Genomic DNA, 13,620 nt, shown 5'->3' on the forward strand with positions numbered 1-13,620 from the left:
TGGGCAGTACACATGGGAGATTCTCTTTGGTTTCCTCGGTTGCTTTAAAGAGGGGAGCATAGATTTAAGTGTATGCCAGGCACAGTGGTGCACACCTGTAATCCCAGCACTCAGGAGGCAGAGGCAGGCAGATTTCTGTGAGTTTGGGGTCAACCTGCTCTACAAAGTGAGTCCAGGACAGCCAAGGCTACACAGAGAAACCTTGTCTCGGGGAAAAAACAATCAAAACACACATATATATGTTTTATATAATAACAATCAAATAACATAATAACAATCAAAATAATAAAATATTTATTAGGCAATTCATGTAATTCATTTACAACACAATTACTTTTTTGTTTGTTTGAGTTTTTTTTCTTTTTTTGCTGGCCTTGAACTCATAGAGATCTGCCTGATTCTGGCTCCCAAGTGTTGGGATTAAAGGCATGTACCACCACCCCCCAGCAACAACACAATTACTTTTATAATAAATATCTACCTTCTAATTTTATCTCATTTTATTTTGCTTTTTAAGAGAGGGTCATAGATAGCTTAGTCTGGCCTGGAACTCTATGTAACTAAGGATGACCTTGAACTTCTGATCCTATGTCTACTTCCTAAGTGCTGGGACTACATTGTGGGACATCATGTCTGTGTGTGTCTCTGTGTGTGTGTGTGTGTGTGCGCGCGCGCGCACGCGCGCGTGCGTGCTCACACACGTGTGAATACTAGAAAGCATTCCTGTGGAGACAAGAGGGCTACCTGTAAGCGGTCCGTTCTCTTCTATGCTCCATGTAGTTCTGGGGATAGAACTCAGTTTATCAGGCTCAGCAGCAAGTGCCTTGTCCCACTTAACTATCTGCTGAGGCTGGAGACCCGATTTTCTAATTTTACATAACCAACATGTTTTTAAAGAAATTCTCATGCTTTTAGATTCAATGGCAAGAGTGAGCTTACTAAACACTGATGAAAAGAACATCACTTCTCTAGTAGCTATGGCACCTTTTCCCCTTAGAGGATTATAACCCACACATGAAACATGTTCAAAACAAAGGAACCAGATACTTGGAGTGGGCTCTTACAGCTCTGTTCTCACCAAGACCCAGGATAACAGACCAGATAGCTCTCCCCTTCACTTCTCACTCATGCCCTTTCTCTGAGCAGCTGTCCTCCAATCTTTTTAAAGTCATGTGAGACCAGAGGCACTGGAGCTAGTGTAGGTGGAGTCACAGGTAGGCGAGAGCCACCCAACACCAAGCCTGGCCCTGTGCAAGAACGCTAGTACATGCTTTTAACTGCTGAGCCATCGCTTCAGTCCCACTCAGCCCATCTTTAAAACTACACTTCAGGCCCTAGACATGATGTCACGCACCTTTATTCTCAACACTCAGGAGGCAAAGGCGAAAGGATGTCTTTGAGTTCAAGGCCAGCATAGCCTACATTGGGATGTCTAGGCCAGGCAGGTCTACATAGTAAGACCCTGTCTAAAACTTAAATACACAAAAATCTCACCCAGTCAACACACACACACACACACACACACACACACACACACACACACACACTCCCAATAGCTGAGTCATTTCTGTTCCTCTGAGGTACTCTGGGATGGTAAAATGTAGTGAAGTTTGACTGAAGATAAAAATATATCAACTGATATGACTGAGAGAGAAAACTGCCCATCTCCCAAAAATACAAAGTCATAATCAAGTGCAAGCCAAAATAATTTAAAAAGAAAATAAATGCCGCTGGGCATGGTAGCACATGCCTTTAATCCCAACACTCGAGAGGCAGAGGCAGGCGATCTCTGAGTTCAAGGCCAGCCTGGTCTACAAAGCGAGTCCAGGACAGCCAGGGCTGTTACACAGAGAAACCCTGTTTCAAAAAAACAAAACAAAATAAACAAAAGAAAGAAAGAAAATAAATGCTTATCAAATACCTGTTATGTGCCCAAGCCTCCTCAAAAGGCAGGTGTACAAATAAATTCACATTATGAATTAAGTTAATTAAAAGGCCTTACCTGATTTATTAGAAAGGTTATGGGTAGTTTATGCAGCAGGGAGATCACTCATTGCCTCTGGGAGGAATCAGGAATAGGGCTCAGATCTGGTAAGTTTTCTCATCTGTAAAGGGAAGATAATTGTACGAACCTCACTGAGCTGCTTAGCACAATTAAATTAGGTATTTCAAGAACATGTGTTTAGTACAGTACCCCGCACATAGTGATCACTTAACACTGACTACTGTTAGAAGCTGTATGGAGGAGTTTACTAGCATTATCACCTCACCCCCAGTCCGCAGGGCTACAATGCCCTTTTCCAGCTGCTGGTGGTTTTCTGAATGGGTCAGTGTAACTCTGCACTAATTCAGGCCCTCCTACTTCCTGGAGACTAGAGTTACAGAACGCACTGAGAAGTTTCTACCGTGATCCACATTTTAAAATCCACATCTGAAAGATGTTTCTACCTTTGGAAAGAGACCTTAAGTATTGATTTTCTTCTGAATGAAAACATTGACAGAGGCCAGGCTTGGTAGGCGTGCCTTTAACCCTAACACTTGAGAAGCAGAAGCAGGTGCACCTCTGTCAATTTGAGGCCAGCCTGGTCTACATGGTAAGTTCCAGGGCAGCCAGGGCTACATAGTGAGACCCTGTCTCAAAAAGCCAGGTGTGGTGGAGATGCCTGTAATCCCAGCACTCAAGGAGGCAGAGGCAGGCGGTCACTGTGACATATCGATCAGATATGTCTCAGAACACTGGAGACATGGGCAAAGCTTCTCCCTTAGCACACGCAAAGCCTAGAGGTAATTCGTCAGTAACTCCCATGTGTGTACACACACACACACACACACACACACACACACACACACACACCCTGCTTTGGTTAGAACATTTATCAGCTCTGGTTAGTAAGTTTTTACAACAAATGTTTACTGAATTCCTGCTTATGTCAGAGCTGCTGCTGAAATCCTACACTGCAGGATCAGTACGGGGCAAATTCAGTTGTGGCTAAACTCAGATCCTTTGGTTCTAAGAATCTGAAACTCCTGGCTCTTCTGTTACCCAAGTTCTCCCCTCTTCCCTTCTCTCACCTGACACCCGGAGCCCTTTCTCGCTTGGCCTGGCCTGGGCTGGGAGCCTGCCCCCCCCACCCCACCCCATTCCCTTGCCTCCACACTCAGACTGAAGTGCTGGCCTCGCTGCTTTTAATTTTCCTTTATAGCGGCACATGATGAAAGGCCTACAGTGGGGCAAATGTGGACCACAGGCAGACTTCAGCAAACTTTGCTATTTTAAAGACAACTCAAACAAGCTTCAGCAAGTTACTGAATTTTAAAAAAAAAAAAAAAAAAAAAAAGCAAAAAAGCAGACCTCACAGGGTGTGGTGCCTCACACCTGTAACTCAACATTAGGAGGTTGAGGCAGGAGGATTGTTGTGAATTCCAGACTAGCTAGACCTAGTGTAAGATACTGTCCCAAGGGGCTGAAGAGATGGCTCAGCGGTTAAGAGCCCTGGCTGCTCTTCTAAAGGTCCTGAGTTCAATTCCCAGTACCGCATGGTGGCTCACATCTATCTGTAACAGGATCTGATGCCCTCTACTGTCATGAAGACACTCAAGTGAACAGAGCACTATATACAAATAAATAAATAAATAAAAATTTTTAAAAAAGATACTGTCTCAAAAAAGAAAACAAACAAACCAGAAGCTACGTGGGAAGGTGGCTACAAGTTCAAGGCCACTCTGAGCATGAGAGACCCATTCTCAACACATACACAAAAATTCGTGAAGCGTTCCATATAAAAACAAAAACAAAAAGTGAAATCTAGCCCCCAGTCTAAGATCTTCCAAGTTTTCAGGATTTTAAATTTCTCACAAAATATAACATTTTCAGGTCAGCAGTTAGTTAAAAAACTTTTAAACATTCAAGATCAAGTTATGTCATAACCTTATGTTCTGTTTCATCTACAAAAGCACTAAGTTATACACTCAAAAAGTCTAAGTCAAACAACGCATTCCTAGGGAGTTTATTGTCATTTTTAACTTGTACCTGACTCCAGATATCAAACCAATGAACAAACTGTCCATGTACACAAATCCATTTTCATTTCCTGAAATTCGCTAAGTCAAATCTACCTATTCCTTCCTTTCAGCTGCCCTCTGAAGACGTCTCCCACCCTGCGGGCACGCCACACTTCTGAGGCCAGCTTACCTTCTCGGTGGCCTCGGCCACCTGCTGCCCTCTGGCTCGCAGCACTTTAGCGCAAACCCTCCTCACTGGAATTAGTCTCGCCTCCTTTATTCCACCTACTCTTAGTCACAGCCATCCGCCTGCCTCTGCCTCCCGAGTGCTGGGATTAAAGGCGTGCGCCACCAAGCTCCGCCCAATTTTTAAGTAATGTATTTAGACAAATACTTTCAGGTTCACTAGCAATTTTAAAAGAAACCCATATTCCTTACCCCAACAAAGAAACTTTTACCCCACCCCCCTACCCCCCAGAGCCCCCCCCACGCCCAGCCGAAGACCACACAGAACCACAATTTGCAACACAGAACAGTCTATTGTCCCCAGGCATTTATTCATACCTGCAGGTCCCACCTCCTGAAATACCTAACTCCTCCCATTTGCTTACGGCAGGAAGCCCTGATTCAAAGGCCTCACAGAAAGGCACAGTAGAAAAATAGATTTCTTCCACGAGGTTAACCCATTCCACATCATTCTGGGTTGTAATATACTCAGTATCCTTCTCCTCCATACTAGAAAGTCTCTGATGGGAGAAGGGAGACACGGCTTGGCTGCCTGGTAGAGTGCTTGCTGACAGACTTGAAGCACAGCGCATGCCTAAAATCTCCACTCTGCGGTTCAGAGGTTCAAGGTCATACTTAATGTTAGAGACCCCTTTTAAACCAGAAACTGGCACCAGACGGCTGATCTGCCAAAGGGATGAATCAACACCTGCTAAGTGACTCCTGTCACTTTCTTAGGTCACTCTGGAGTGACCTACCAAGGCCATGTAATACCCAGGCCTTCAAAGCCATAAAAGTAACTCTACTCTTAAGGGGCTTGCACAGTCCTAGAGGATATCAAGTTCACATTCACTTCCGTGTAGAGACTGTCTAGCACTCATAAGGCCCAGGGCTCAAAACCCCACGCCACCAGAGAAGCAGCAGTTAGAGAAGCAAACTGGACTCAGGCCACCTTTCCCATTCCGAGCACACAGAGCTTCGCTTCCACAGCCACACTACGGACAGGTGAGACCAGTGCTGCTTCACTGAAGAAGGCAAGACCCTTTGTGTTTCTTTGAGACAAAGTCTCACTGTGGCCCAGGCTGGCCGGAACTCACTGCGCACCTCAGGTTGGCATCCAACTCTTGATACGACTGCCACAACCTCCCCAGTACCGAGGTTATAGACGTGAGCCACCAGTCCCAACTAAACGCTAAGATTAATAAAATCAAGTTTAAATGTTTTCAAGATTTTTTTAGTTCTAATCATGGGAGTATGTGTGGGTCTGTGTATGGGTTTGTGCACGTGAGAGCAGTGTCTGGCCCAAGGACCTGGAGTTACAGTCATGAGCAATAAACACAGGGGCTGGGAACAGTACTTGGGCCTTCTAGGAGAGCAGCATGTACTCTTAACCACTGAGCCATCTCCCAAGGGTCTTTTAAAATTTTCTATTGTATAGACAAATATGTATTTCTGTGTGGGTATATGAACGTGTGAGTGCTGGTGCTCCTGAAATCCACGGAGAGTATCAAGTCACCTGGAGCTAAAGTAACAGGCAGCTATGAGCCACCCAATGTGGATACTGCTAAGCCATCTCTCCAGCTTGCTTTTAATAATAATTATTATTAGTGCAAATATAAATCAGAATTATGAAATTATAGCTATGAATATAAATTATCATCATCATTATTATAAATAAGATCTCCCTACGGAGCTCTAAAACTTACTATATAGACCAGGCTGGCTTCAAATTCACAGTGACCGATGGGCGTGACGGCACACGCCTTTAATTCCAGCACTCCAGAGGACAGCCTAGTCTACAAAGTGAGCCTAGGACAGCCAAGGCTACACAGAGAAACCCAGTCTCGGAAAGAAAAAAAAAATTCACAGAGATCCACGTACTCATGCCTCCCAAGTACCAGAACTAAAAGCATGTGCCACCACACCAAACAAAAGAAATGTTTTAAGATTTATTTTTACTTTTTTTTAAGATTTATTTATTACATATACAGTTTTCTGCCTACATGAACCCTTGCACACAAGAAGAGGACACCAGATCTCATTATAGATGGTTGTGAGCCACCATGTGGTTGTGGGATTTGAACTCAGGACCTTTGGAAGAACAGCCAGTGCTCTTAACCTCTGAGTCATCTCTCCAGCCCGATTTATTTTTATTTTTAATAGTAAGATTAGTTTTAAGGGCTGCCAAAATAGTTTAGAGGATAAAGTCACTTTCTGCTAATCCTGACAACCCAAGTTCAATTCCTGGGACCTATTTGGTAGAATCAGAAAACTTGACTCTCACAAATTGTGCTCTGACCTCCTCCACATACATGCTATGGCATACTCATACACACATACATAATAAATAAAATACATTAACAGTTTTCTAAAAATGTTAAAGCCGAGCAGTGGTGCCTTTAATCCCAGCACAGGGGAGGCAGAGGCAGAAGGATCTCTGAGTTCAAGGCCAGCCTGGTCTACAGAGTTAAGTTCTAGGGCAGCCAAGGCTACAGAGAAACCCTATTTCTAGAAGAAGGAAAAAAAAGATGAATTCTAATTATAAGGCGTCACATCACTGGACTAAAGACCAATCTGATTCTAAATCCCAAACTTTTAACAAATGTGAACGCACACACCTGTTACCTTCATTCAGGCTTTTAGTTTATATTTGTGCTATATGCACACAAGAACAAAAAGAGGAAGGCACTAAAATGTTATTATTCTGGAGAGGTTGGATAGGTCAATTCTCCAAACATAGTATGTGTATGTAATTTTACTAAGAAAAAAGGCAAACAGGGAGTTACTTGGGTGGTGTTCCTACAAACATAGGTGGGCTAGAAGAATCACTAATCTTTTCCGTTTTGTTTTGTTTTGTTTTCAGACAGGGTTTCTCTGTGTAGCCTTGGCTGTCCTGGACTTTGCAGACCAGGCTGGCCTCCAACTCACAGCAATCCTCCTGCCTCTGCCTCTGAGTGCTGGGATTAAAGGCATGTGCTACCACACTCAGTTGAACCACTAATCCTTAAAGCAAGAATTGTCCTGTTAAAGAGACCAAAGATTAAGAAGAGATGGGATCAGAGCCCAACTCAAAGCCTAGTCCAACCAAGTATACCTAGATGATGGCGTGACACAAAGATTTTGGGGAAAAAAAAAAAGCTGGTTTTCCTGAGAGAGATGGGAGTAGGTAAGCAGGGCCATACTTTGTAGCCAGTCTGGCCTTGAACTTGAGATCCTCTGATCGCAACTTCTCTAGCCCTGGCTTACAGACATGCACTGCCATCCCTGCTTAAGAACTGGTTCTAAGAGTAAATCACAGGCAGGCGTGGTGGAGCACACCTGCAATCACAGCACTCGGGAGGCATAGGCAGGTGGATCTCTAGAAAGCAAGTCCAGGACAGCCAAGATAACAGAGAAACCCTGGGGGTGGGGCAGGTGGGGACAGGACGGACACTTATGAATCACAGGCCAGCCTAATCTAAGGAGTGAGTTCCATGCTGTGAGACCCTGCCTCCTAAATAAATAAATAAATATCTGAATTACAGTGTGCAAAAGAATTAGAACCAAGCAGTCTGCCACTCTGAATCAGGGAAGGAGAAGCAGGCGGCGCTAACATTAAGCTTCTCCCCAGTCTCATGGCCAGGAGAGTTGTCTGAAGTCAGCCTTCACGCAAGGGCGGCTGGGATACACTCACAGCTGTGTCCCTCGCACAGCCCATCCATCCACTGCAGCACTCAGCCAGCCTCACCTACTGCTTCACAGGTTACCAGGTGTGGGAAGAAGCTGTCTTCAGGTGCAAATCGCCACGTTTTCCAGTGTCTAAAACCCTGTTCCAAACCTAGATGCTGAGGGCTAAGCCTAGAAGATCTTAGAGAAAAATGGATGCCAAGAGTTTGGTTGAACTAATATGTTCAAGAGGTCAGACTTCAGACTGTTTAACTCTATCTAAGCTAACACGTTCAGTCCTTTAAATCAGCAGCAATAGGCAGACAGAAGACTCATCAACCAAGACCACCTGCTGCTCTATCAGAGGATCCAGCGTTCATTCCAAACACCCCTGTGACTGCTCACAACCATGGGAACTCCGTTTCCAGGGGATCTGACACCTTCTTCTGGCCTTCTCGGGTATAACACCCACATGGTGCACAGACATACCTGCACACAAAACACCCATAAACAAAAATAAAAATGTTTAAATAGCAGCAATATGGTTTTCTAGAAAGAAAAAAAAAAAGTGGAGATGGGACACACAAAGTTCTTTCTTTCTTTTCTTTGGATTTTTTTTTTCAGAGACAGGGTTTCTCTGTGTAGCCTTGGCCATCCTGGACTTGCTTTGTAGACCAGACTAGCCTCAAACTCACAGAGATCTACCTGCCTCTGCCTCGTCTCTGGAGTGCTGGGATTAAAGGCATGAGCCACCGCGCCCAGTTTAAACATCTACTTTTTTTATTTTTTGGTATTTCAAGACAGAGTTTCTCTGTGTAGCCTTGGCTAGCCTAGACTTGCTTTGTAGACTAGGCTGGCCTCAAACTTGGAGATCCACCTGCCTCTGCCTCCTGAGTGCTAGGGTTAAAGGTGTGTCTCACCACTGCCTGGCTAAACATCTACTTTTTAAACCAAACAACTCATAGTGAAAAAGACATTCTCTTTCAACTTAAAATTAATTCAGTATGTTCCCAGAAGAAAGTCTTGGTAGTTTGAAATAAAATTAAGTTTCAAAACATCAAATCTCCCACTTCTTGGAATAAAATATCCCATGAGTATATTAAAACAAGTAATTAAAATGTTTGAGACAGGATGGAGGAAAATCACAAACTTTTCAGTATTTGTACATTTACAATTTTTGAAATTAAGAATATAAAACTGATGACAAGCATTAAGCATATTAGAAAATAGCAAGATTTTTTTCTAACTTTAAAATATCCTGGGAAAGGGGACTCAGAATGATTTTTCTTCTGTGCAGTTTGCTCAAAATAAGGGCCAGTGATCAAAGAAATGATGTTTTTTGCTATACACATACATGAAAACGCCTTAGTCAATAACCAATTTCAATTAATCAATAATGATAAAACAACCATTATATGCAATTTGCATTTTGATACCAAATCCACACCATCTTCAAATATCAAGACCTCCTGAGGCACCATTCTAAATGGCTGGTCATCTAACTCTGTGAGAAAACAGAGCTCTATTTTAGCCAGAGAAAAGCAAAGACTCCTTGGTAAGAATCGTGTAAGGAGCCTCAGTGTGCGAAATGCCTGACAGAAGCTGACCAAGTCATGGATTACCCGGTGGCTCTGCAATTGACAGGCAGCTTTTCACTAACTGCCCTGTGGGCTGAGATCAGACCGTGGACGCCTCTGCCAGCAATCTCCAACCTGCAACCAAGCAGGTCACACACACACACACAGACACACAGACACACACACACACACACTGCCCCAAGCTCTAAGAAGAGATGTGAAAAAAAAGAGAGAGCAACTCCCCACACTTGCCCACACTGGGACTGGGGGTGGCAGGACCACGTACACTGCAATTTCAACATTAAACACCAACCAGGAGGTAGTCAGTTGTAGCCTCCAGAAACTGCCTATCCTTGAAGAGAAAGGAATCCTAGAATTTGGACATTTAAGTTTACTACATGAAAGAAAAAAGGAGCGAAGAAAGTTTTGGAGCTGATGGCACCAAAATAGAACAAAATCGAGTTCGTTTCCAGGGTAGGCCAGAGCCGAACTCCTATGTTCAGTTCACAGGGCCACTCCACAGGCCCCTGAGCTGTAGCAATAACAACTTTTAAGCTGGCTAAACCCCCCAATGTTTCTAATTCTAGAGTGCCATGTAAGGATACCACGTAAACCTAGTTATTCCAGAACAAATCAGTCATTGCTCTGTAAACTGCAGGTAGACCTGCCTTCAAAAAGCCGCCCTGCCCTCCAGTTCCTTCCTCCCAATTTTGAATGCTCGGCAACGTCTGTCAGCCGAGGTCTCCCCCACGGCTTCAGTTTCTGAGTTGGTTTTTACCGGACAGTGACCAAATAAGAGGGGGGAAAGTCCTACAACTGGGGGGGGGGGCAGGGGACTGCTCCAGAAGTCAGCCTGGTCCTGCCCCTCTCTCTCCCTGACAGTTTGCTCTCTGCTCCCTACTTACTATCTTTCTGCCGGAGCTGTCCAGAAAGGGGGACTGGGAACCCAAAGGAGTCCAGGAGAGAAGGCGGGGGGGGGGGCGGTAATAAATGTACAAGTGGGGTACGGGATTTAAAAAACAAAAACCAGCGGGGAAGGGGGGGTGGCCGACGGGCAAAGACTGTGCTGTAGAAACAGCACCTGAATCTACCTCCTCCCTTCCCACCCCCAAAAGCCCAGTCACTAACTAATAACGCTAAGAAGGAGAGAGAGAGAAAAAAAAATCCCTTGAAAACTTTTCCAAACCGGAAGAGAAGGCTTCTCCCCGGGCCTGGGAGCTCTTGGGGAATGGGCTGGAGTTGGCAGCCCCGCAGGGGGATCGTGGGGAGTGGGGTGGGGCGCGGGCGAGGGGTGCAGGGGCGGAGTACCTTGAATGGACAGGAACTGGCAAAGAGTTTCACGCCAGCCGAGCGCTCGCCCCCAAGCCCTCCGGGGTCCCGGGCGCTAGGACCGAGGCTCCCCGGAGAGAGGGCAGCCCCCAATTCGGGCCTAGAAGGAAACTTTCCGGGCCGCGGCTGCACCTGACTCCTCGCCGCCCCTCCACCCCACGCCCGCCAGGCCTCCCGCCCCGCCCCGGCCAGGCCGCCCGGAGCGCCGCGGACGGGGATAAATAAACCCAACAGTTACCGGAATCCGGGGGGCCCCCCGTCTACGCGATGCCCGGGGACGGGGGGAAAGAGGGGGGGTGGTGCTGCCGCACACTCCCCACGCCGAGGCCCCGCCGCCCCGGTCCCCGCCACCCGGCCTTCCGCCCCGCGGGAGAGCCCTGGGGCCGGCGCAGGATGCAGCCCTCCGCGCCGCCCACCGGCCCGCCAACCCCGAGGCCCCGGGGGACCCCAGGGGCGCGGGAGGCCTGTGGCGCGGGGGCAGGGCGCGGCCGCCGCGGGGCCCGAGGCCTAGGGCGCCCCCCCCTTGCGCAGCACCCCCCAAGTCCGGCCCGCGCAGGCCGCGCTCAGTCCGCCGCCGGAACCCCCGCCGTAGCTGCCTGCGGGCGTCCCCGAGGCCCCCCGGTCCCCCCGGCCCCCGCCAACCCCAGCGCCGGCCCCACTCACCCTTTCATTCTCCGCCCGCGGCCTGGCGTGGGCCGGCGAATCCCCGGCCTCACGTAAGCGCGCTCGCCGCCCGCCCTGCCTGCGCGGCCCAGCCCGCCGCCCTACGGGAGCCCGGGGATGTGGGCCGGGCCTGGGGCCGCCTCTGCTTACCTTTCAGCTGCTTTTTTTTTTTTCTGATTTTTTTTTCCTCCTCCCCCCCACCCCCCCCTTTTCCCTCGGCTAGGCTGACAGATCAGAGAGGCGCTGGCAGTGGACTAGGAAGCTCGGTTGATACTGCTCCCCCCCTGGGCTTCAGCGAGAGTCTTTCCCTGTCGTACAAGAAGGGTGAGGATCATATTTTTATTTTGGAAACTAAAAAAGTGCTCCCAGGGTCGGTGATCATTAAGGGGAAATCCCTGAATATACTCTCCAGCCAAGAAGGCAGGGCTGCCCGCCTGCACTAGAAGAGGCGGCAGCCTCCTACAGCACCACTACAGGCACTGCGAGGACATAACACCACAGAGCAGTTCCTCTGCCCTCCGAAACGACAACTTTCCTACCATCTTGGAGGCAGAGGAGAGATGGGCCAAGGGGGAAAGTGCACCAGCTCCGGATAAAGTACAGATTTCTACCTCTCGTCTCTGGAAAAAGTCCACACTCGAGATCTACACCGGCGCCTAGGGGCAAAAGCAGGGAAGAAACAGGACCGAGGTCATTTGCTCCGTGGGAGTAATGTTTCTGCACCTTGTGATGGGAAGAAATCTTTACAAGACACAGGTTTTATGATATTATTGTTTTCCGTCTTAACTTTTTCCATGATGGTTACAGTCGTAGCTTAATCCCCCCCCCCCCCGGTTAATAATGATTTTTCTCTTATGGCAGGTCCAAGTTCTGTATCTGGTGGCCAGTCTGTAAACTGGCACTTAAGAACCTTAGAGGTCACGTTAGTGTCTTTATTTTATCGCCCGTTTATATTGTACGTGTACGTTTTCATGTGCTATGGTTAAGATTTTGTGGGTTCGGTATCCAAGAAACTGAGGGTGTTGCGAGTCTATTGTAAAGAGATGTCTTTTGTCTTCTCTCAAAGCAATGTAAGTAAAACCTATTGACTGTCCAGAAAGGCATAATACAGCTGTTTATCTTTCCCAGTGTAAATAGAAGCACCATGTATTTAAACCCTCAGTACAGCAGTTCAAGCCTGTTATGGTCCATCTGCCCAAAAAGAAAGATTACTTCTGTAAGCCTGGCAATAGATCGAAAGATGCTTTGGATCTTCTTCAAGTAAAATTGTTTTACGAATCACATCTAGGATTTCATTTGTGTTATTTCGTTTAACTTGTATAGATTATTTAATGTTCAGATCTTTGGTGCATTACATATATATATATTGCTATCTGCTTCTTGTAACACAAAATTGAGAGGTGTGTTTAGTTTTCCTAGTGTTGAAATGTTAAGAACTTACAGTGTGCTGCTAGCCTGTTGAGTGATTTTATAGGTTCTTAGGATGTCATAATTTTTTTTAGTGATTTATTTTTATTTTATGTGTATTGGTGTTTTGCCTGCATGTATATATGTGTGAGGATGTTGGGTCCCCTGGAACTGGAGTTACAGTTGTGAGACGCCTTGTGGGTACTGGGAATTGAACCCAGGTCCTCTGGAAGAGCAGCCAGTACTCTTAACCATTGGGCCATCTCTCCAGTCCAGAATACACCCCCACCACCACCACCACCAGCTCCCCCCCCTTTTTTTTAATGAGCAAACTTTAGCACATAAACAGGATCCAAGTTAAACTGTACTGGGTTTGGAGGTGACTGGTAGGCCAGCTGTGGAGAGCTGCTTGCAGAGGCATTAAAGCACAGTAGGAAATAGCCAGGCCTCTTTATGTGCTCCAAGGGAATGAGAAATTTTCATTTAAAATTCATTACAACGCATTGCATTTAGGCGTAACTGATGTTTAAATGCCTGTGTCTGTGTTATAACTTTAGATGAATTCAGATACAATTTGTCTAAGGAATTTTATCTAAATTTGGATATAATTCCTTCTGTGAGTTTTTCCGTCCTTTGATGGGAAAAACTATAGGCATTAAAAATTAAATAGTTCCTCCCATCTTGGAAGCCTTGCGTGTGAAGCTGTGTTGTATTTACAATTTTGTTGTTTTGGTTTGGTTTGTTTGTTTTGAGATTACGATATGATCTTGCC

General features: G+C 46.3%; 2 protein-coding genes across 3 annotated transcripts in view; one reads left to right on the top strand and one right to left on the bottom strand.

Moving 5' to 3' along the window:
* Positions 1 to 11,585, bottom strand: part of INO80D (INO80 complex subunit D) — a 70,985-nt gene extending 59,400 nt beyond the window's left edge. For both annotated transcript variants that reach the window (XM_084780918.1, XM_084780919.1), the window contains exons 1-2: positions 11,442 to 11,585; positions 2,003 to 2,105 (exon numbers count right to left, since the gene is read on the bottom strand). The gene's annotated coding sequence lies outside the window, so the exon portion shown is untranslated. The remainder of the gene's footprint in view (positions 1 to 2,002; positions 2,106 to 11,441) is intronic.
* LOC311596969 (uncharacterized protein) lies at positions 11,018 to 12,724 on the top strand. The gene is made up of 3 exons (XM_084780920.1): positions 11,018 to 11,494; positions 11,665 to 11,765; positions 11,854 to 12,724. The coding sequence occupies exons 1-3, from the start codon at positions 11,046 to 11,048 to the stop codon at positions 12,099 to 12,101; spliced, it is 798 nt and encodes a 265-aa protein (XP_084637046.1). The 5' UTR covers positions 11,018 to 11,045; the 3' UTR covers positions 12,102 to 12,724.
* The last annotated feature ends 896 nt before the right edge of the window (positions 12,725 to 13,620 follow it).

Source organism: Acomys minous (assembly GCF_964271855.1).
Source record: "Acomys minous genome assembly, chromosome: 4".
NCBI classification, from domain to species: Eukaryota; Metazoa; Chordata; class Mammalia; order Rodentia; family Muridae; genus Acomys; species Acomys minous.

Excerpts from the sequence above, each read along its gene's own strand:
- LOC311596969 (XM_084780920.1), top strand. The coding sequence starts at position 11,046 with ATGCCCGGGGACGGGGGGAAAGAGGGGGGGTGGTGCTGCCGCACACTC. Across the intron at positions 11,495-11,664 it reads CGGCGAATCCCCGGCCTCAC|GCTGACAGATCAGAGAGGCG; the intron begins GTAAGCGCGCTC and ends TCCCTCGGCTAG. Across the intron at positions 11,766-11,853 it reads TTCCCTGTCGTACAAGAAGG|CCAAGAAGGCAGGGCTGCCC; the intron begins GTGAGGATCATA and ends TATACTCTCCAG.